Below are 22,644 nucleotides of genomic sequence, written 5' to 3'. Positions count from 1 at the left end.
TATTTTTAAATGCGTACCTTCTGAGAACAGAAGAAAGAAGGAACTGCAGCAGTCAGTTGTGTGCTTATTCCTGAAAGGATGATGTGTATTCATAGAATCACCAAGGTTGGAAAAGACCTCCAAGATCATCCAGTCTGACCATCTGCATTCCACCAATATTTCCCCGCTAAACCACGTCCCGTAGTTCCGTGCCTGAATGTTTCTTGAACGCCTCCAGGAATGGTGACTCAGCCACCATCTGAGCAGCCCATTCCGGTGCCTGACCACTCTTCTTGCCATCTCTCACCTTACTGTCCTCCCTGAATCCCATGACTTGAAGAATTGTTCTACTGTTGGCTGTTTTCCAACAGCTTACCAAATTCCTCAGAACACCATTCCTCAGGACTGGTTAGAGCTGTGTGAAGTCTCAGCTACTTCAAAGGTATCTGCACAGTATTTTTCATTTCCAGGCAAAGTGGTTAAGGTTTTAAAGTTTTGACAAACTTTGCTTAACACTTAGTATTGTCTTCAGCAAGCGTGTGTCACAGAGATTTACAGAGATTCAAACTGATCAGAAAAATTCTAGCATTCTTGTTTTGCTAGTTCTTTCAGTTGTGGACAGAAACTGGGCTGAAGAATCATGCAATTGCAGAAGTTCTGTGCACTACTTTTATAAAACTTTAGGCTTTTTTTTTCCTTTGTGTTTCCTTTTTTCCTTTGTGTAGAAACACAAATGATTGGGATGTTTGGAAATTCATTTCAGCTTGTGAGGGAACACGAGTGGTTGTCGTGGTCTTGTATTAAGCATAGATTTACCCAGAAAAGGCTGTCCTCAAAGCTGAGACTACTCAACCCTACAGAAGAGGCTCTGGCTCTTTAAATATTTTTGCAAAAAAGCGTGGAACTTGAAAGTAACCCATCAGTTCACTTCCTGGAGGGAAGCACCCAGGAGAAAACTGCAGAGTAACCCTGCTGCAGTCTGTCTGCTTTTATCTTCTAAAGAGGAGGTGAAAGAATGGGAAAACCTCCAAAATAAACTGTAAGCTTTTTAAGACAGGAGCAGTGTCAGCCTGTTTTTTTTTATCACAAAGCACAGCTGGGCTTCATTAAAACTGCAAAGGATCCTGCAGATGGCTGCTGTGCTTTTACTTTCTAGTTTAACCAGAAGTGAAGTTTTACTTTCTGGTTTCTTTCAGAAGTGCAAGGGCTGTGTTTCTGTTAGTGTGGTAGAGCAGTGACATCGATGTAGTGTAGCTGGATCTCTGGCTTTAATTCAAGTGCAATGCCTGCCTGATCAAATCTACCAGAGAAGGAAAATACTTGATTAATTAATGAGAGAGGTGGTATCTGTGAAACGTGCTTCTTAAGCTTTTGAAATCAGTCACTTGGATGCTTTTTGCACCTTCAGTTCTGTAGCATGTCACAGGTAACCTGCATGCATGAATTTCTTTACAACAGAGATGCATCTTTAAAATGAGATGTAAAATTGTTTTTCATCTGAAATGAGACTTCTCGTAAGCTTTATCAAGTTCTTAAAAGACAACTTCCAGTAGCCAGGAAACAATGTTAGAAGAGTCAGATGGCCAAAGTACCACTAACATTGCAATATAGATTAATGATATGCATCTTAGCAAATATGTTTTCCGGTGTGCTGTGTTCAAATCTTCTTACTACCATTTTAATTACAACTTGTAATTCAATTACTGGTGATTTCTTCACCCCATTAAGGCTAATTGTTTCCCTGTCCTTTTGTTTTCGTATTCTTGTGTAGATTTATGTCCATTAGGGTAGGGGAATAAAGTCAACCCTCAGTCTCTCTTACCAATGTAATTTGGTTCTGTTAAGTATTATTAGCTCTCAAATGTGACTGTCTTTAAAATGGTGTTAAGAATGATTAAGAAAAAATTGTTAGGAGTAAATCTTAGGAGGGCTTAGCATGACTTCGGAGGATATCTTATGACGTTGTCTTCCTGAGGGGTTAAACTATGGTCTGATACATGTCAGTGCCTTCAGAAGGAAGCTGTTTAATTTGGACATAGCCTGGCATCAGGAATCTTGGATTCCCTAGCCAGTGCTGCTTCAGGACTCTTAAATCCAGCTAAACTGGCAGATGTTGGGTTTGAGTTATTTGATGGGGTTTTTTTAATCTGTCTTGCAATTACAAGAAAATGAACTGAATGGGAATGAAGCCAGGAATTGTATTTGGAACTGATGCAGGAGGCTTCATGGAGTCATCTCAGAGAGGGTACTGCTATCCAAAGGGTGGGCAGATTGACTGCTAAAGCCACGCCATCAAAAAACGATCTTTGCACAAACTCATTTCTCAGGAAGCACTGGCAGAACACTTATTTGTGACTATGGTAGGAATGGTGGCATGGAAGTAGGAAAAGAAACCAGAGTTGACTCAGTGCAAGGCCAGTACGGACTGTCAGCTGAAGGCGTGTACTCCTCAGTGCGTGGTGCCCCACTTTGCCTGCTTGTCTTTGCATGTAATGACAGTGCCAGGTTGCAAGCTCTTGGTTATTGCAAGAGTACAGGAGCCCTTTAACAGCTGCCTCTTTCTGGTAAACGTTGGTTGCATTGCCACTGATTTGTGCTCTTGTTATTGGCATACTTACAACCTGTGGCTTCAAGGTTCTGCTGTTTATGGAGTATTGCATGCACTAAAAATAAACCTTCAAAAGAACTTGGATTCTGGGATTGATTTTTATAGACAGAATGAAACTTTGCTGTGCCTTCCCTCTTTTCTATTCAGCTCTTCTCACCTTTTTTTTTTTTTTTTTTTCTCCCCAAAGCTTTGATTTGTGCAGCTGTTCTCACTGAGATTTGAAGTCTTCTCTTTTCTACATTTTTCTACATCTTTTCTTATCTCACATTTTTAAATTGCTTACCCACATTGAGTGTGTATAGCACATAGAGCATCATTTTTAATTATGTAGTTCCTAGTACAGCCAAACATGAGTTCTCTCCTATTGGAAATAGAATTCCAGTGACAACTTCAGGATAGTTCTAGAAAAATTCTTAAAATTCTTAATCTTCATTGAGTTCCACAGTTGAAAATTTGCCAAGTCTGTCTCTAAAGTTGGAGGAGTCAGTAGTGAAGGTAAAGAGCAGAATTGTCTGAAGGAAGCAGAAATGCTATTTTTGGTGGTGGTGTTCTGTTTTGCTTATTCTCTTTTTATTGTAATGACCAGTGACAATCCTGGAAAAAAACGATGAATTAAGACTCTGTCTTTTGTGACTGTATACATACTTTTTTTTTTTTTTTTTTTTTTTTTTTTGGAGCTTATGGAAGTTTTTTAGGGTTAAGGGTCTGTTCTGCAATCCATTAAGGATGTAATGTGGCTTCTTAAAGACTCTGTGTATCTGCACAGGAAAGCAGGTCAAGTTTCCTTCTTCCTGCAACTGAAAAAGTGAAGATTAAGTAAATATTTGGTATGGTTTCTTTTCTAAGCCTTGCTGATTTGGCATTACCAAGCTGTTTCCTGTTCAAGTGGTAAAATAAACTTTTAAAGGAAATGAGATTGGAGGAACCTTCCTGGGTCATAAGGTCTTTGGTGTTTAAGGCAGCTGTATGATATAGACTCATTCAGAAATTGTCAGGGCTCCATACTAAAGCCATCTCCATTTTGGTACTACTGTGACTGTAATAGTGGGATTCTTACAGTGTCCACACCTCTGATGATTTGAAATAAGATTTCCAGACAATTTTAGCTCACAGCAAGCTCTGAGTGGAGTTTTCTCACTGCTTGGTTTGGGGTTTTTACTCTCATTGAAGAGCAGTGCCTTCTACGATGGCACAGTGCCATGCTGTTTCTGTTAAAAGTACATCTCTTTACTGTAATCTTACAACGGAATTGTAGCATACTTGCCTAAAAAGGTTACAGGGTGAAACTGCATTCAATTTTGTTGTTTGTTTTTGTTTTGTTTTTGCCTCTTCATATCTCTTTGAGTATCTCAGATTAAAAACAGCATTTCCTCGAGGAATGGCTGCATCTTATTTGATGATTTGATGTGGTGTGCAGGTTTGAGTTTTCTGTGGTTTTGATGGGTTTTGTTGTTTGCTTGTTTTTTGAGTGGGTGCTCCTTGAGTGTGAAGTTTATTCAGGCAAAAGGGTTTAATGTAAGTTAATCTTACCAGGTGATTCACAATGTCATTCTGTAGCCCTCCGCAAAAATCAGAGGGCTTATCTCTTGCTATCTTCAGCTATATTCACCAAAATTTTATTTGTATTTTATTGCAGTTGTGTACCTTGTGATTTTCCATCTGTCATTTGTCATGTTTGTATGGTCCTATGGGAAGACAATTTTCACATCTCCTGCATCCCCCTCCAATGAGGTAAATCTGACGTTGGAAAAATGTCAATGCTTTTTTTATAAGTAGATAAACTGTTTTCAGTGATGTTTGCGGTAATGCATGATTCACCTTTCCCTTCTCATTATCTGAAATGGAACAGCTTGACAGCAAATCATGAATGAAAATCATCAAATTACTGTTAAAAAAACTGAGCTTTGTATAATGGCATTTCCTTAGAATAGATGTTTAATACGTCACAAATTTGACAGTCATTTGTATGTGCTGAAGCAGTAAGATAAGGTTTATTTGGGGCTGCAGTGCTTTGCTATGAAGTAGTTTGACATTTTTATTATGGAAAAATCCAATGACTGCTTTTTTGTGTTTTTTTTTCTTAGTTTTGAGCTTTGGGTTGGAAAAATGTCATAATGCAATGTATATTCATGATCTGGGGGACTGAACCACTTAGCAGTAAGTCAGGAGTTGAGATTTAGTGACAGTTGAGTACATAAAGGAGCCTTACAGTAATTGCAAAAGAACGCATGGTGGATTTAAGTTTTGTTTTGGAAAAGAGCAGTATTAATTGTTTTAAGCCTAAAATTAATTACCTTGTTTCTACTTTCTCTAAGGCATGCATCTGTAGGGTTTAAATGCTGGCACCAAATTTGAAATGCTTCCCTTGGCTTTAGAAACCTTTTAAACTGGGTAAACTGAGATGTTGGTTGCTCTGTGGGGATTGCATTTTTATTCTATTTTTGGCAAGGCTGACTTTGCTAATGCCAGCCTTAAACATTTTTGCAAAGAGTTAAAACCACATTTCCTTCGAAAAGTAAACACTGCTCTGCAGTTCTTAATTACGTCTTAGAGGTCTGTATCTTAGAAAGCTGCAAAATGTAAAGTGGGGGGAGGGGAAGAAGATAAAAACTATTCTGCTGCTTAGCTGAGCAGAAGGAACAGTGCTGGACAATTAAACCTAGAAGTTCAAAGGCAGTCATCTACAGGGCGATTAGCTTTATGTGGGGCAGTTCTGCAGGCTGATGTTCAGCAGGTTGGCTGTGTGGTTGCAGCTCCCACTTTTGTAAAGCTGTGTGAACTTGAGCTGTTTCTAAAGCTACCTGGTAAATTTTGCTATCTGCCTTGGTTCTATAGTAGAAGAAATCATTTTCTGACAGTACTTACACTGTTGTTGCACTAATACTGAAGGAAGCTTTTGATATTCGTTGAGGTGAAAGGATATTTTGGGCATGTGGCATGTGATGAATATTTTCTATCTTACATGTAAGCAGATCAGATTAATACAATTTTCTTCTATGGGGAAAAAAAAAAAGGCAACTCAGGAAGCACACTTTCTTCTCTCTGTGGGAAAGTCCCTTCTGCTTGTGTGTCAATGAGTAATTTCTGCTGGCTTTATTTAAAACCAGACTTCAGAATCTCCCCATTGTATGAGTATGAACGTATGTATTTCAGTCATTTAAATTAGCTATTCTTGCAAAACAAACAGCATCCTGTGATCATACTGTTGAACTAAAGAGATTCTGCAGCTGCTGTTGTCCTGGTGTAATCCCTGGATGTTTGTTGGAAGAAAGAACAATTCACGTTATTAGATCCAGAAAGAGGAAGGAAACAAAGGGGCTTTTTTTGTTTTCAGTAAGAACTACTGGAACCACATTGGAAATTCTGTTGGCTGTGTGGTAATAGACAACTTCTGATGTCTTTGAACATACATTTCCTGCCATTGTCCAGCGAGCCTGTGGTCTCATGGCCCTATTAATTTTTGAAATTAGAACAGAAATACAGCTTTTCAGAAAACCAGGATCTTTATTTGGGATTATTAGGAGTAATACTCTGATGTTAATTGGAAAAAAAACTAATGAAGTTTTAGGTCTTATGGTTTAGTTCCTTTTCTGCGTGTTAATGACTTATCATAGAAATGTGATCTAGAAGTAGTATTTCATACTTAATGCAGCCTCTACTTGATCATGGCTCATGAGACAGCTGTTTGGGACCCTAGCAGATATAAGAAGCAATAGGGAGAAAGGCATGTTGCTTTGCATCTGTCTTAAGTGTTTAATCAGACCATCTCCAGTTTCCATGTTTCAGTAAATCCCCAATCTTTTAGTTTAGGGGTGGTTATTAAAAGAAGTCTAAACTCTTGAGAATGACTGAAGTGTTAAGCTTCAGTTTCATTCTTTGCATAGATTGATTCCAGTTCTTGATTATTGAAAAGGAGGCAGTGCTTCATGTCTCGCCATTGAATGATGAACGGGCACTCAATAACTGGAGTGCTATGGTATGTAACAGAAGATTAACTAAATTCTGTGGGATGTCAGGCAACTTATTTGCATTATGGATTGGGAAATAAAACTGAGAAATTGTAGCCATGTCTTAACTGCTTCCTCTTTCTATAAGTCAAGTTGCCTGCGAACCAACTCTGTTCCAAAAAGAAAAAGTATACAAGGCAAGAAGAGACAAGACAAAAATCTATGTGAACCAGTCATATACATATTTTTGGTAGGAAAATATGGTCGCATTAAGCCACACTAAGCCAGTTTTTGCTCCAATTGCACACACAGCATTTTCCACTCACTACTGTGAATACGTGGTGTGTGTGCTCATAAAAAGGGTTCTTGTCCTTGTGGAAAGCTCAGAGTTTAAAAGTGCTTTGGAAGAGAAAATACCAGAAGAAATTTTGGGTTCAGCCTCAGCTCCACAGGGACTTGCCAGCACACTGGGTTTTGTGAGGCTTAACGGTAGAGATCGTCATTTCAGTAGATACGGAAGTAAATGCCTCACAAGTGAGTAAAAGCTCCCCAGGTGATACTGGTAACATTGTAAGGCTTCAACAGCAGTGGTCTTCGTACTGTACTCAGACTTGTAACTCTGTGAAAGTGTACAGGCTTTGCTAAAGCTGATTTCAATACTGACTGCTCCCAAGTCAAGATTCCATTTAAACTCTCTTGGTTTCTTTGCGGAAGCCATGAAAAATGCCTTCCCCTACTGCTGTTTTCTCTGGCTTATATGTCCCTCTGCTTCTTGTAAGTCAGAGAGAGAGCATGGGATATAAGAACTTGCAGTCACAGCAAGGGACTGTTTGTTAAACATTTCTCTTGACATGAATGAGTTGAATTTATACTCATCAGGAGTTAAAGGATGCACTTTCTTAAAACTTCCCTAGGTTTTTTGTGTTGAAGGGAAAATGCAATAGGTAACACAACAGACAATTTGGAGGATCTTCTGTGGTATCCAGGGGAGAAGGATGAGGGCCGGGATCACACAGAGATTAAAACACATAGAGTCTCTTCCCTGGAGCGTGAGCGGAACACAAAGTTGTGATTACTCTCATCCTTTTATCCCCATCTTTTTACTCCCAGTTCTGCTTGTCAAAAGCTGATAAAGAACAGTATGAAAAGGAAGAGAGACCAGAGTCCCAGCAGGAGATTTTGAGAAGAGCTGCTAAAGACTTGCCTATCTATACGACAACAGCATCAAGAGGTGAGGTGTAATTTTGTGCTCCTGGAGTTGCTAGTTTAATGCAGTGAGATTTGTTTGATGTCAGCCAATGGACAATATCAAGCACCTTTTGCAGAGACCATGAGCTTGTGGCTGGTTGGTTGGTTGGTTTTCTTTTTTTCACCGTGAAAAACTGGAGCCCTTTTTCTAGAACTCTCAACATGCAGCCATAACCAGTACTTGGAATAGTTCTTTCAAAAAAAGAGAAAAAGGAAAAAAAAACAAAAAAACAAAAAAAACAAAAAAACAAAAAAAAACAACCTCTTGTAGTAAGAAGTCAGATGAAAACATTTATTTCCAACTCTGGCTACAAAATAGAACCACGGCAAAAAAATACACTTAAGTGAAAATTGGGCTTCATGCTCAATTTTACAATCATTTGTATCACTCTTTCTTTTTCTGAGCTTTATCAATTCCATAGGTAGAGAAACTTCTTAGTTAAGGCTAGAATTTAATAAGAAATAAATATTATTTCACTCTAACCTGTAATTCAGTACAGAACTTTAATGTGTGTGTGTGTGTATATAAACATTCCAATTTATATATGAAACTGTTGTCTTATGCATATATGTATTTTTAAAAATACCTATTTCTCCTTCTGGAAATGGGAAATATTGTAGTGGTCTGCATGAAACACCCAGGATGCTGTTACTGAAGTTTACTGTGAATTTTCAAGCATAGTCTAAGGATACTTGGATTTTTTTATTATTTATTTTTTTAAATACAAGCCTGCCTTTGAGGGAATCCCTTTTCCTGAAGTGGTCCAGGAAGCTGCTGCCAGCTCTTAGCAGTTCTGCTCAGCTGTAGATGTTGGCTTTCCTCCTACTTTCAAACTGCTTATACTGATGTCTTATTTCCATTGAGAAGAGATTGAAGCTTTGTTTAAAAATACCCAGGAAAGATGAGAGAGCTAATTTGCTGAGCAGTCCGCTACATCCTGTTTGCTGGAGAGGATAGAAAAGGCTAATGCTGAAAGCTGGCCTACTGGAAGATTGTAATTTCATGTTGAGACGGTTAAGTACTCTGAGGTGAAAGAAAATGAGAGATGCTGGGGGGGGGATCATTGCCAGAAAATGAGGATGAAGGACGGAAAGACTGAGGAGCCTAAGAGTAAATGGAAGTGGATTCTTGTAATACATTCATAGACAAGTGCTTGAAACACTTTCTTATGTTTCTTTAAAAACTGAAAAGTATATGTTGTGTGAGTACGTCCATGAAGATCTGTGAAAACAGGAGTGATGGGGTGGGAAGGGAGCTTTTCAGGTTCAGTACATGTTAAGATGTAAAAACTTCTTAAAATTAAGTTAGTTCTAACAATTTGTTCCATGCCACCTGAATGCAGCCATCAGATACTGTGATCGATGCCAGCTAATCAAACCTGACCGCTGCCACCACTGTTCTGCATGTGACATGTAAGTTTCTGAATCTAAAACGATGGATTTTCTCACAGATCATCAGTATGTTCATTTTTCAGTGTTTCAGCCCTTGCCTAACATCTGATTTTTCTCTTTGCTCCCTTCTCGAACAATTGGTACCTGGAGTTCAAGAAAGCAAATGTCCTCCTGTTGCAGCCCCATAGACCAAAATAGCAGAATTTGTTAGGAAAACTGCTTACAGTTTTATAGAGAAATGCTTATGTAAAAATAAATCAGCAATTGAAAGTAAAGAAGGACAAGTCTAAGATCCAAGCACATGCTTATTATAGAGCTCTTCTATTGTATCTTGCCTCTGCAGCTTTGAAACAGATGTGTGCTACTAATAATGCTAAAATCCTTTATCTGAAGAAGTGGCAGTGGAATTGCATCTTTGCCATTTAAAAGTTACCAGTGTTATTCCCTAAACTCATTCTGAGTCATCAGAGAAGCCTGTAAGGGCACTGAAGACTGAAGGATGTGAGCAAAGCTTTGTATAGCTGAGCTTGAGGAAATCTAATTAGCTAAAGAACCAAATACACATCTTTTGGCTAAAATCAAATTTAGTAGCAAGTGCAGCAAATATCTGTCTGCTTGAAATGTCTGTCACCTGTCCTTAAACTGAAACTGGATTAAGATGGCATATGACCGCTATTGAGACTATTGAGTTTACCCACTGTGCTGTTTTTTCCTCAATTACTGTAAACAAAGAGGAAAGGAACAAACAAAAAAACAGCCCTAAGTTAGACTTAGTTGAAATAAATGCTGGGTTGGTGTACCTTATCTGTGCAACTCTGAAGCATCCTTTGGATTTTTCTTTCAGCATGCACATAAGATAAGTGTGGCTTAATCAACTATAAATAACATGGTTGAAGTGTTGCTTAGTAATTTAATGTTAATTTAAGAGACTCTCTTCACAGCTCTATTGAGTCTCACTTGGTCCTTTTGGTGAAAGGGTGTCTGCTGCAGTTTGAAGACGTGACGTGAATTAGGACAACTGGGAGAAGATACAGTGAGGGTTTTACCTTATAGAAGCACAAACCCCAGAACCTTTAGAAACTGAAAGCATGTGTCTTAGAAAGCAAATATGTTTTTTTGTTTAACTTGTTGGAGATCACCTCTTCTCTTTTTCAGATGTGTACTAAAAATGGACCACCACTGTCCATGGTAAGTTTATAAAAAATAATAAAAAACAGTACAGTAATAATTGATTAACTCGTACATGCTGCTTCAGAAATGAAACTTTGAAGTAAAAATGGATTTTTACAGAATTTTTTGAGGCTTTGGTATTTTAAAATGTGTGTTGCAGCTCAAACCGTGCATTTTTTCCTTATACACAGAAAATCCTGGAGTTAACAAGATGTATGAGAAATAGCATTTCTTTTGTTCATTATTATTATCAACAGAAGAGGTGATAACCACTACCTTGTGAAAATCAGTTTCTGATTACTCTTCTGCAGTTTGTATTCGCTGGTAGTCAGTAAAAATATTATCTACTATCACCACAAAGATGAAATGATTGTGCTATCTTGAAGGACTTTTTGTAATTAAAGCAACATTCTCTAAAGTTGATGGATGGACTTGTATGATCTGCAGTCACTGCAGTTAGTTCCTAGTATGTAAGGCTTTCTGTAGAGACTGTACGTATCATATGCTTTGCTGGCTCACATCCTGTCCTGTAGAACTTCTTGGGAGAGGGCCAAATTTATCAGAAGGCCTCAGGTAGCTTGGCTAGAAGAATGAAGTTGGTTCATTCATAATGACAGCTTAAAATGCTTCAGAGGTAGTAGTGTCAGACTGTTTTGGACATATCACTGACATCATACATGTTATACTCTGCAAAAGCAGTTGAATGTATTGTGCTTTTTTGGTTGCTGGTTTTTGTTTATTTTTTTTAATTGTTATTATTTTATTTACTTTTTGGTATATCATAGTAACCTCTTTCTCTTTCCCCTCCTTCTAGGGTGAATAATTGTGTGGGATTTTCTAACTACAAATTCTTCCTCCTGTTTTTAATGTATTCCTTACTGTACTGTCTGTTTGTTGCTGCTACAGTCTTGCAGTACTTCATAAAGTTTTGGACAGTAAGTTCTAAGGTGTTTTCTTGTTTGTTTAATCTTGCATGTATTCTTGAAGTCTGCATCAGCATGTTGTCACTCACCATTTATTCTGTTCCATAGTTCATTACCATTAACAGCATCAATCAAAGTGACTGAAACGTGAGAACCTTCTGAATATTGATGAATGAAATTATTACATTGCCCAGAATGAGTAACTGGGAGAAGAAGCTCTGATGAGGACACTGCAATTTCTCTGTTCCATAAAATCAATTGGCACAGCTTAGGTGGTTTTTTGGTTGGGTTGTGTTTTTTCTTTTCTTTTTTTTTTTTTTGTGACTGGTAGATACATAAGTATAGAAAAAATAGGTTGTATAAAACCAGTGCATGTGTGTGTATTTATATGTACATATGTGTGTCTAATTTTATATATGTACACACACATCGTATTTCATGTCAGTATTTTTAATTTTGTGTCTTAGACTTGTTTGTGGATACTCTGCAATTGGATAAGACAGTGAATTTCTTGGGAACCCACTCCTATCTCTGCCTTGGAGTCCTTAGGTGTGTCTGTACTTCATACTGGTGGCTTTATTGATCTGATACGGGTAGTGTGCTACAATAGCTATAGTGTTAATTATGCCTGTATTCCTTGAAAGTATTATTAGTTACACGGTAGTTAAATTAGTTAAATGGTAGATACACATACAGGTATTTTACTAGACCTCGTAGAATGTGTGTGAAGAGTGAGCAACCTTGCATGTCATGGTATCTTCCTCCTATCAGTTTTGTTCCAGTTGCTTTCCAGGCTGAATAGAATGTGTTCTGGTGTTGTTTCCTTTCATCTTTGAAACCTCATACAGTGCCTTCCTGCCTCTTGAGACAGAAAAGATAGCATCAGAATTCTCTTAATCAGATTCCATTAACTTACACGAGGGGGGAAAAAAATCACTGCTAAGTGGAAGGATTTCCATCACATCTTTATAAGTAAGCAACAGCACGTTTCTTAGATCTAGTTGCTGTTGATGTAGCTGAGAGGAGCAGTAATTACCTCTAGCAAAAGAAAGTCTTTACTGGAGCAGAATGCCATCTCAGAGTAAGTGAAGCTTTGTCATATTCAGAATAGTCTGTATTCGAGATCAGCATCACTAGACAGGTAAGATAAATGTTGCAAAAAGCATGTTTGTTTGGGTTCATCTAAGACTGGGGGTCTAATCTGCCAAAACAATGTGTGTCTCTCAGTTCTGTACAGTAGACTGGCACTGGAAAGCAAGGAACTGTGTGGGAATTGAGCTTTCAGTAAATTGTGAGATGGAAATCGTGAATGTACGCAGCTGTGGACTGACAGATATTGCAGATGAAACGGTCCGATTCTGCTGTTCAGTCTTGCTTGACTGTAAATAGTTAAATTTTCAGTTGAAGTGTGCCACTCCCAGACATTCACCTGGCTGCTTCCCAGTGCTCTGAATGCAATTCTAACAGCTGTAGATGCACTTTTCTGTATTTACCAATCGGTGCTTCAGCAAAGAAGATAAGTTGGTTTTGTCACCTCACTTCACAAATGTTACTGCAAGAGAAGTCAGCAGGACTTCTGACCATCATGAACGCTGAATGCCAGCATTTGCAGCAAGCCTGTTCCAAAGCGCTTTGGACAAGATAATGAAGTGGACCCTTGAATAGAGGAAGTGAACTTAAGAGGGAATTGTTTTCTTAATTATTTAGTTGCTTCAAACACTTCCGACAAGAATAGGCTTCTTCTGAAATGTGACAGTAGAAAATGTAGTTGTGTGCTTGCACTTGTTGCTTTAATTTCCCTATTACTTTCAAGACAGAATATGGTGATGTCATGATCTTACAATTACGATAGAACTCTGACTCACTTTATGCATGCTAAATCGTTTCACAAAGCTAATATTGCTATGATTTTATGATAGCTTGATTAAGCTAGAGTTCTTGAAAGAGTTGGTGGCATCATAACCCTGCAGGCTTGCAGGACTTAATGATTCTCATATTGTAAGCATTTAAGTAGGTGCTGCTGACTGTACATTAGTCCTGAAGCTTCTCTCTAAATCTGTATCCAGATCAGAGGGGCTGCAAGTATGTGCTGGCTCTAGGTGGTCAGCTAAGGCTCAGCTTTGTTTGCAACAGCATCAGACAGATAACTGTCAGGGCTGTCTAGATTTTGTTGGTTTAGAGGGTTTTATTTCTTCATAGCTTGACTGTCAGGAATGTTGTAGACCCCCTTCAGAAGGCAGAGATCCTTTTTTTTACTTTCTCAGAAATGTCTTCAGAGAAAGTATGTAATTGCATTATATACCCAGTGCTGGGATTAAGGATGAACCACTTGGAGCATAGCCTTGATCTCTTCAGAACTTGAAGTAATGTGATTGTAAAGGTGTATGTGCTAACTACGCAAATGATAGCAGTGCATTGTCTTGCACTGTTGATAACACCTGCCTAAAGACACAACATTCACGTACTTGCAAGCTTGTGAGGTGTGCACACCTACCTCTTGTGGGGAAAAAAAAATCTGTCCCACTTGTACGTGCAAGATTTGCATAACCTCTTTCATGCTCTGTGCAGAAGTACTGACCAAACAGATTAATACTTTTCCAGCAGTGACGGAGCAACTGCGCTGGCACTGAGTGTTTCCATTCTGATGTGGGTATTAAAATTTGTTTTCTAGATCAGGGGAATATGAATGACGTTTTTATTCCTTTTGTTATACTTAGAACTCCTTTTCCTATACTCATAAAAGTTTTATTTCTACTTAGGAAGTTGTTTAAGATGAGCAGATAAAGCCGCAGGTTAACAAAATGTGTTTGATAGGAATGCCAGGACTGGCAGAACGCCCAGTCCTTGGCGCCTTGTTTACACAGTGCATGGTAGTACTTCCCAGCTGAGGTTTGTATCAGCTCTCATTCTTGCTGTGCTCTCTCCCACCTTGAAACCTGTATATTTTCCAGCTGTTTTCAGTGTCTTTCAGTGCCCTCCAAATTATTTTGGCAATCCTGAGCATAGCTAATTTAAGAATATGAGATGTGTTCCAGACAGATGGTGCATACATCTAAAAAAAAAAGCCTCTGCATTTAAAAAAAAAAAAAAAAAAAAAAAAAAGTGGTTCCACTTCCTTGGTTAGAACTGAGTTCTCCTGCATATATACAGACGGATGTATATGAGATATTCCAAGTTTTTTTTAGATTTAAGATGAGCTTATGAGTTCTGACAGCATTTTTGGTTTTTTGCTCGTATGTTTTTTGTTTTATTTAGTTTTTGAAGTGACTTGATAGATACCCAAATGTCTCAGTGCTTGTAAAGGGCTCTTAAAAATAGTGACTGGCTTTGGTCTATTACGTGTGCAAAGTAAATGAAATGTCATGGTACAAATCACTTCTCTTTGTAAGCATTGCAGTTTTCCCACCTATGAGGCTCTACTTCTGTGCTCTGCTAAGCATGTTTTTTAAATAAATCATGGTGGAAGTTTCGTTCTTTTCACATGCTGTGGCGTGTGATTGCTGCTAGAACACAGCTGTGGCTGAGTCTGTGATACACATTCAAAGAGTGCACCCTTCTCTTCAGGAAGGAATTAGGGTTGTTTTTTTTTTTTTTAAGATATTTGAGTTTTGCAGCTTAAGAACTTAGAGCCAGTAGCTGAAACTGTGTAGTCAGAAAAGGTGGATGCTCTTTGGAGATTGTGCATATTCATATTGCATAATAAAACAAAAGCTCTTTCTCCCAGTTGTAGGCCTACTGGTTGAAGAAGATCCAACTGAAATAAACTCATGTTTTCTGGTCCAAACATAAAAACTAAGCTGTTGCTGCTCTTCTGAACAAAATCAACTGACTGGGAGTTGTTCATAGAGAGCTGTGTCATTTAAAGTAAGCAATTCCACAAGAGTCATATAGGTGGGACTTTGTAATGCTTAGTAATTTAAGGTCCTAGTTTCATATACTCTTTCCTTTACAGTTGTGTAGTGAAAACCCTGAATGTGGAAACTCTGATTCCTTTTTTGTTTTTGTGTGAATTGCAAATCGTGATGTTGAAGTATTGGCAAGCGTGACTGCTTGAGTGTGTGCATGCCTCCAAGATGTCAGGAAAAATAATCTGAAAATTATGTTTCCCAGGAAAGCTACCATGTGTTCTGTGGTAGGGACAATCATCATAGGTTTAACACAAAGCTTAGGGATTAGCAGCACTTGGGATATGTATTTTACTAGCCTTCGTTGCAGGGAATCACAAAACACTTCGTGTCTCTGCAGCAGTGGGGGGGAGTTGACTGCTGCACCAATTACCTGGGCAAAACAACATCCAGTAAATAAATTAAGGCAGTAGATACGGAAATTGAATCCACATGGCAGTTCAGATAGCTGCACTCTGCTATCCTTTGCTTCCTCTAGCATTGCTTTGCTTCTTGTAGTGTTATCTCTTGGTAGCTGGCATTTCTGAAAACACTGCTAACAAATGCCAGATTCCGGTGTGAAAGAGAGGGAGAGCCCAAGCTTTTTGTAGTGTGATCTAACTTAATACACATCTCATATGACTGATTTGTGAAGCGCTCACACCTTAGCTAAGGTGGTTATTCTTGCATGAAGTTTGGGATTCAAAATCTAGCAGGATTTTTGTTGTTTTTGTTGCTTTCAAAAACAAAACAAACGTGAGGAATGGTAATTAATTTTTTGTGGTTTTGACTGAAAAAATATCTAATGGTAATAAATATGTTCTGAAGTCAGACTTGTTTTCTGTATTTATAAACCATTGCTTTATACTTCTGGAGTATTCTGAGCTTTTCAGAGCTGGTTTCCTCATGCACCGTGTTCGTGTAAACCATACTTGTGGTGGGAACCAGCAAGGAATACACCCAGCGCAGTCATGCTGCTCAGGCTGAGGAAACCACTTGAAAGTGATCCAGCCACAATCTGAATAGCGATACTTCAGAAGAAAATCTCATGCCTTGGCAGTTAGCAATGCACTCTTATGTACTCTGTCCTCCATTCTCTTGGAGGACGGGGGCTACGGCTGCAGATGGGCGTTGGAACTTGGCACGTCTGAGAGCACGTGTGCACACCAACCATTTCTTAACAAAGCTTGTGCTGTTTTCGAACACTTGGTCTTAACATAATGTTAGTGTTTAATAAATTGTCTTTGTTTGCACAAAGCTTTGCCGCAGGAAAGCTGCAGAGAATTGTCCAAAGGTAAAATTCAGTACGTAATTATTTAAAAATTGTTCCTAGTGTAATTTTTCTGATCCAGCTTTTCTGATAGCAGCTATTTACACCATCGCTGCAGTGGAGGAAACGTGTAGTATGTATTGCCTAAGAACGTAGGTGCAGTATGTGCATGTAGATACACCTGTCTGCACTTGATCTTAACTGAAATGTCTTTTTAGATAATCTTTTTTTTTTTTTAAAAAAAAAAAAAAAAAACAACCCTCAGGTAAGTGTGTCTACCAAATGAGCTAATGGAAAAAGTAATGGCAATGATGCTAACTAAATGCTGAATAAAAATAGCTTCTATGCTTTCATAGTGCTGCTAAAGGTCAACTGCTTAAAAGAACTGTGATTTTGATGATATGGAACTGGAATAGTACTGTTACATATCCCACTGGCCTCTTGAAAGTGCAGCCCTAAAAATGGCTGGGACTGGGGGTGGAATCAACTATTGTGTGGGTAGGAGGTTATTTTTTTAGGCAGCGATTGTACCGAATCTGTTTTTCACTCTGGTGAATAACTTCTGCCTTGTCAGATATGGCACATTTGTTCTGCGAGGTACTTGCTGTTTGTTACCCCAGCCTGAGAGATCATCCAAAATTGAAGATCAGTTCCAGCAAACTGGTTTTGTCTGGGAGCTGTTCAGTTGTGGAAACATGATATGATTAAGCTGTTCAGTCGTGGAAACACGATATGATTAAGCTGCTTCCCTTCCACATTCCTTACCAGCTCAAAAGTAGATTCAGTATTATTAGCTACCAGGAAAGAGTTTCAAGCTTTTTGTTGCTTCCTCTTTCCTTGAAAAAAGTTTGGGCATGTTCTCCCTGTGTTGCTGTGGCTGCACAGACAACATTTTTTGTATAGGACTCTTTCCTTTCCCCCGGTGTGTAATTTACAAACTGGCCCAATTATGCGCAGTGTTCTCACAGAAGGTGTGCACTCACGTTGCTAAACTCAGATGGAAAGGGTACCCAGCAGTCTTCAGTGATACTGTACATCAGTTCAACATGACATGAAAGGAAGGCCCTGCTTATGCTGCTTTTCTAAAAGTGAAAAGTGGGGTGAGAGACCTGCAGCAGAATGGGGGTGGCAGAAAATGTTTAGTGATAATACTACATTAGCTGCTAAAAAAATGTTAACGTGTAAATTTCTTTCTGTCTTTCTCCTCAGAATGAATTGCCAGATACCCATGCAAAGTTCCATGTACTCTTCCTTTTCTTTGTGGCAGCCATGTTCTTCATCAGCATACTGTCACTGTTCAGCTACCACTGCTGGCTAGTTGGCAAAAACAGATCAACCATAGGTCAGTTGTTGAAATATGGAACTGTTCCTCGTCCAGAAAAATGCATTACTGGGAATGAGAGGATATGCTTTCACATCTTAAGGGAGTGTTAAAATTCTGTGCAGTAAGAAGTATCTTTGGTGAAAGCTGCTAAAAGCGAAGCATGCTGTCTTGCAGGATGTGGGAAAATAATGCATGTGTAGTGGGTGTCTGCTGGAGCCAGGTGTGGAGATTCATGATGAGTGTTAATTTTTTTGTTTTATGTTAAGATCCAAGAGGAGCTGTGTGTTTCTGTTGTGTTATTACATAGTGTTAAGTAATGGAACAGAATTGCTACATTAGCTGCTACTCTGTTGTTACTGCACTTTGAGTAGCTGGATGCATCCAGCCCAAAGGAAGAGTATATATATACATGAGAGTATGAACATAATACATTTTGTTACAAATCAGAAAGAATATTCTTGAACCCTGTAGAATAAGTGAACCTTGGTATTAGGAGGTGACATTTAAAAGCACTGCAGTAAAAATGGAAACACTGATGCACTTTTCCTAAGTAATAAAACAGCAAGGGTTGCCAGTATTTTCTAAATGTCAGTGATCAGCATAAGCAGGTTACTTGTGGGGACGTATCTGAAGTTCCTGCTACTGCATTTTTTAAGTGGCTTTTTTTTTTTTTTTTTTTTTTTTTTTTTTTTTTTTTTTTTTGGTAGGTGGGTATTTCTGCAACTGAAGTCAGAATCTTATACCTTTAGATAGCTTTCCTGAGCCTGTTTTCACAATACAGAACTTTGATTCTGTTCATTCCTCCCCCCTGATTGCTCACTGCTTTAAAGTAAGTAACAGGTTTTTCTCTTACAGAAACATTCCGCGCACCCACATTTCGAAACGGCCCTGACAAAAACGGCTTTTCTCTTGGATGCAGCAAAAACCTGAGGGAGGTATTTGGAGATGAAAAGAAGTATTGGCTGCTCCCTATTTTTACCAGGTATTCTGTCAGAATGGAAATTAATTGGGAAATGAATCGATTCTGTAAATTTCAGTTTGCTTCGCATTTTCCCGTGTAATGAAGCACAATTGAAAAGCCAGCTGTGCATCTTGCATAGCTGGCGTTGGGAAAATTCTGAAGGGGAAAACTGAGCAAACAGCATAGGCTTTTAATTCAAAAATAAGAGTCTTATTGGCAGGGGTGGGGGTTTGGCAAGCTTTGAGAATTGCATTGATGAGACGGTGCGTGTTTTGTTGGTACTTTGTATCTGATTATAGAGCAGAAATCAGCAACACAGGAAACCCAAACGCTGCTTGAACTTCAGCTGTGTTGAAACATCAGATGTTTAAAACCCTCTCTTATTCCCAACAAATGACAGCTCTTTCTCTTATTATACATCACAGTTTCATTATTAAAAGCCTTCTGAGAAAGTGCGTATAATTAGGCAGCAGTGCAAAAAAAAAAAAAAAAAATTATATGATGGAAAATAGTAGTTTTAAAATTTCGTTGGACTGGTGTTAGGGAGTTGCAGACAAGTGTCAGAGAAGCACGCCCACTCCATCACACCAGAATATCAGCAAAACAAAACAGGTGCCATGTTTCAGCATTGTTTTTGGAGGCTCATGTATCTGCTAACTGCCAGTGAAGCTCTTTGCCAAACTGAGGACTGGTAGTAAACAGAGGTAATAACAAGATCTTAGGTTCCCTCAGCCATTTGCCTGATGAAGGTGACTCTCTATGTGATTTAAAAGCAGGTGACAGCTGTACTGTAGATGGGTCAGACTTTTTTCCCTAGCATGTTTCATCTTGACTAAACTTGCTTTAAAAGAAGGCTTAATTAATCTCACAGTGATGGGAGGAAGGAAAAAATGTATAACCACCAGAATATTATTTGTGCTATAGCTTCTAGGATTATAAATACCATAGTATTGTTACCTGCACACGTTGTTTCTGAAATACATAGGCTTCTTCATTGCTCAACAGCCCACACTCAATGATAGGATGGGAATCATTAGAGCTCCAAAATTTAATTAGCTGATCATAGAGTTTAATGGTAGGATTGCCTTGCCCATGTCTGGAGTTCAGTGCTGCACTCAGCAATTGATTCCAGCCTTTGTGCACTTGTTCACTTAATTTAAGTCAACTACAAACAGTGATTTGAGTCTGTTTCTGGTTTAGTTTGGGCGATGGGTGCAATTTTCCAACTCGCTTGGTGATAATGGATCCAGAGCAACTAACTGTCTCAAGCCAAAATGAACCTGCCAAAAGGTAACTATAACACTTAAGTTGTTGATTTACTTACTGTTTCATACTTATCTGTTTAAAAAAAAAAAAAAAAAAAAAAAAGAAGAAGAAAAGAAAAGAATTTTCAAAATTATTTTTTGTTTCAACGGTTTAAAGTTGTTATAAAGTTCAGAGTGAATTTGTAAGTCTTCACAGAAGGATAGGATGAATCAAGACTAATAAATGTGGTGCTGCTTGATGCAGAAGGGTTGTTTCTTGGTATTGGCAGAGGATGTGGCTCTAAGGAAATAGAACAATACAGAGAGTAAAAACAGCTTGTGAGCTCTCTTTGTAACAACAAGAAATAAAAATCCTAAGGAAGACTGAGTAATGGAACGCTTAAAAAAAATTAATATAATTTTTCAGATGAGGGGAGAGTAGGGTACACATCACTTGCATTTCTCCAGCATGCCTAAGCAAGGGATAGTGAGACATACAATGCAGAAGAGGTAGATGACTGTGTTTGTTGGTGATTTTGAGCAGTGGAGTTCTTTTAGCTCAGTACTACTTATATCTCTTAGTTTGCATGGTTTGTATCTTCAGTGACATTGACATGATTTTGAAAAGCTTCTGGGTAGTTTGGTGAACTTGTGGCTGAAGGTTCTTGTCAATAGCAGTCACCTGAGTTATCAGGCAGTGGGGGTGCAAAGGCAAGACTGAGAAGCTGAGGATTTCCTGCCAGTACAGCCTAACCTGTGGAATTTACAGGAAAGCAGGACCCTTGTGAACAGCAGTGGTATCCTTTTGCATTAGGAAGATGTTCATCAGCACAACCTAACTTTTGTTGATGGGACCAAATGGCATTAAGTTGTTCCTCCAGACAGTATGGGATATGGTTTTTTTTGTAATTGTGTGGCAGTACTATTGCTGTCACTGCACCATTTGTAGTCTATTCATCTGTGCTTTTTATCCATTGGAACTGTCAGTGGCCTATGCCAGGTAAGGGTTTAGAGTAATGACAAGCCTATAGGCGAATTGTAAAGCAGCGTATCATTTTTAGTTTGCAGCATAGCTTTTTAGTTTGTTTTGCACTTGATGAGCTTCACTACTCTAAAAATGCCTGAAATAAGCAGGTTTTGCTTTTACAGAGGTCCTGTTAACTTTGCTTACTTTTCAGCTCTGGAGCCAATCAGCCCTTTCCTACTCGACCACTCAGTGAATCAAAAAATCGATTGCTAGCCAGTGACAGTCAGTGGGTAGAAAGTGGCCCTGAAGATGAAAATGTTAAATCAGGTAGACTGCACCATAACATTTCGGATGATCTTACCATTCTGGTTTTGTTGGGTGGGGTTTCTTTTTTGTTGTTTATTTAAGCCTGAAGGGTCCTTAGGAACTGTTTGGAGTCAAGTAGAGGAAAACTTGCACTGTAAAGTCAGATGTTTATAGGTTAAGGCTAACTCGTGTCTTACGCTCTTCTCCAAAATAGTTTTAATGGTGAGATAAGGAAATGGGTAAATATATTTGGCTTGCTTGCATCCTCTTCTAAGATATTTTGAGTTCATTTTCTTTTTATTAGTGGGAGGAAAATATTTCTCTAAAATAGGCATAGCACAATAAACATAGTTTCTGGTTTGGAATCTTTGGTATTTGGTATGCAAATCTGCAAAAACACATAATTGAAATTCTCTCACATTTTAGGTACAAAAAAGCATATTATAGTTTCATTGGAAAGCTGATCTCAGCTTATTACTAACCAACATCTCAGTGAGAAACAGGTAAGTAAGACTAACATAACTGATGGCTCTTTCTCTATACATTCAAGTAAATTCAAATCTCGAGGTCAAAAGTCACTATTCTTGGAATGCAGAGAAATCCTCTGATGTTGGGTGAGCAATAGGTCTAAATAAAACTCAAAATAGTTCTCCAGGAGACGAGAATGAGAGTAATGCTGTAGTGCAGGAAACATGACTGGATCTGAGATGAGTCAACCTAATGCTGCAATTTAGACTGAAGTGCACAATGCTAGATTTGTTACCTGACCAGGGAAAAGAATCTGCTCTGCTAAACAAGCAATATCAAGATGAAATGTTTTGATACTCTCTCAAGGAACAGCTCTTTAACGCTTCTATTAATTGCATATTTATTTGCCATCCTCTGCTCTTGGATTTTAAGAAGCTGTGCCCAAGTTCAGTAGGTAAAATATAGGTATCTGCATACTGTTGCATACTGCATGACTGTTTCACATCACTTGCACTGATAGTGATCTGCTTAAGTGCTTCAGTGCACTCTGCACTCTTTGCACTTAGGAAATACAGCGAGTGCTACTGCTTCCCTTGGTGTGTTTCCAGTGACTGAATTAGATCTCTCTGATGTTGACTTCATACCACTGTGAGTTTGTAAACCCCTATCAATTTTTTTCTCTCTAGAAGAGGAAGAAATTTTATTTGGACAAATAACAACCATAGAAATAACAACCAGGGGGCTGAGTCATTCCTCCCTGCACCTCTTTTGTTGAAGAGATCTAGAAGTCACTCACGGGGAAAATGTTTTTCTGTGATCCCTGACATAGAAGTGCAGCAAGAGCTGGGAGACAGACCTTGCAAGGAAGTGCCATTTTCTTTGGGGATAAAACAATCTTCAAGCTTTTTGAGCTTGTTAATTTTAGGTTCATCATTTTTTAGTTAAAAAAAAAA

At 38.5% G+C, this 22,644-nt stretch overlaps 1 protein-coding gene across 1 annotated transcript in view; it reads left to right on the top strand.

Moving 5' to 3' along the window:
- ZDHHC20 (zDHHC palmitoyltransferase 20) overlaps positions 1-21,687 on the top strand; it is a gene marked incomplete at both ends in the record, with an annotated part of 38,433 nt that extends 16,746 nt beyond the window's left edge. The window contains 10 exons of the mRNA XM_079545514.1: positions 4,224-4,318; positions 7,645-7,765; positions 9,126-9,195; positions 10,330-10,362; positions 11,159-11,279; positions 17,631-17,763; positions 18,601-18,727; positions 19,907-19,996; positions 21,129-21,244; positions 21,650-21,687. Of these exons, the coding sequence (XP_079401640.1) occupies positions 4,224-4,318; positions 7,645-7,765; positions 9,126-9,195; positions 10,330-10,362; positions 11,159-11,279; positions 17,631-17,763; positions 18,601-18,727; positions 19,907-19,996; positions 21,129-21,244; positions 21,650-21,687 (944 nt within the window). The remainder of the gene's footprint in view (positions 1-4,223; positions 4,319-7,644; positions 7,766-9,125; positions 9,196-10,329; positions 10,363-11,158; positions 11,280-17,630; positions 17,764-18,600; positions 18,728-19,906; positions 19,997-21,128; positions 21,245-21,649) is intronic.
- Positions 21,688-22,644: the final 957 nt, after the last annotated feature.

This window comes from Tetrao urogallus (assembly GCF_951394365.1).
Source record: "Tetrao urogallus genome assembly, chromosome: 1".
NCBI lineage: Eukaryota > Metazoa > Chordata > Aves > Galliformes > Phasianidae > Tetrao > Tetrao urogallus.
The sequence above is the reverse complement of the archived record's forward strand: the minus strand, read 5'-3'. Positions and strand labels throughout refer to the sequence as shown.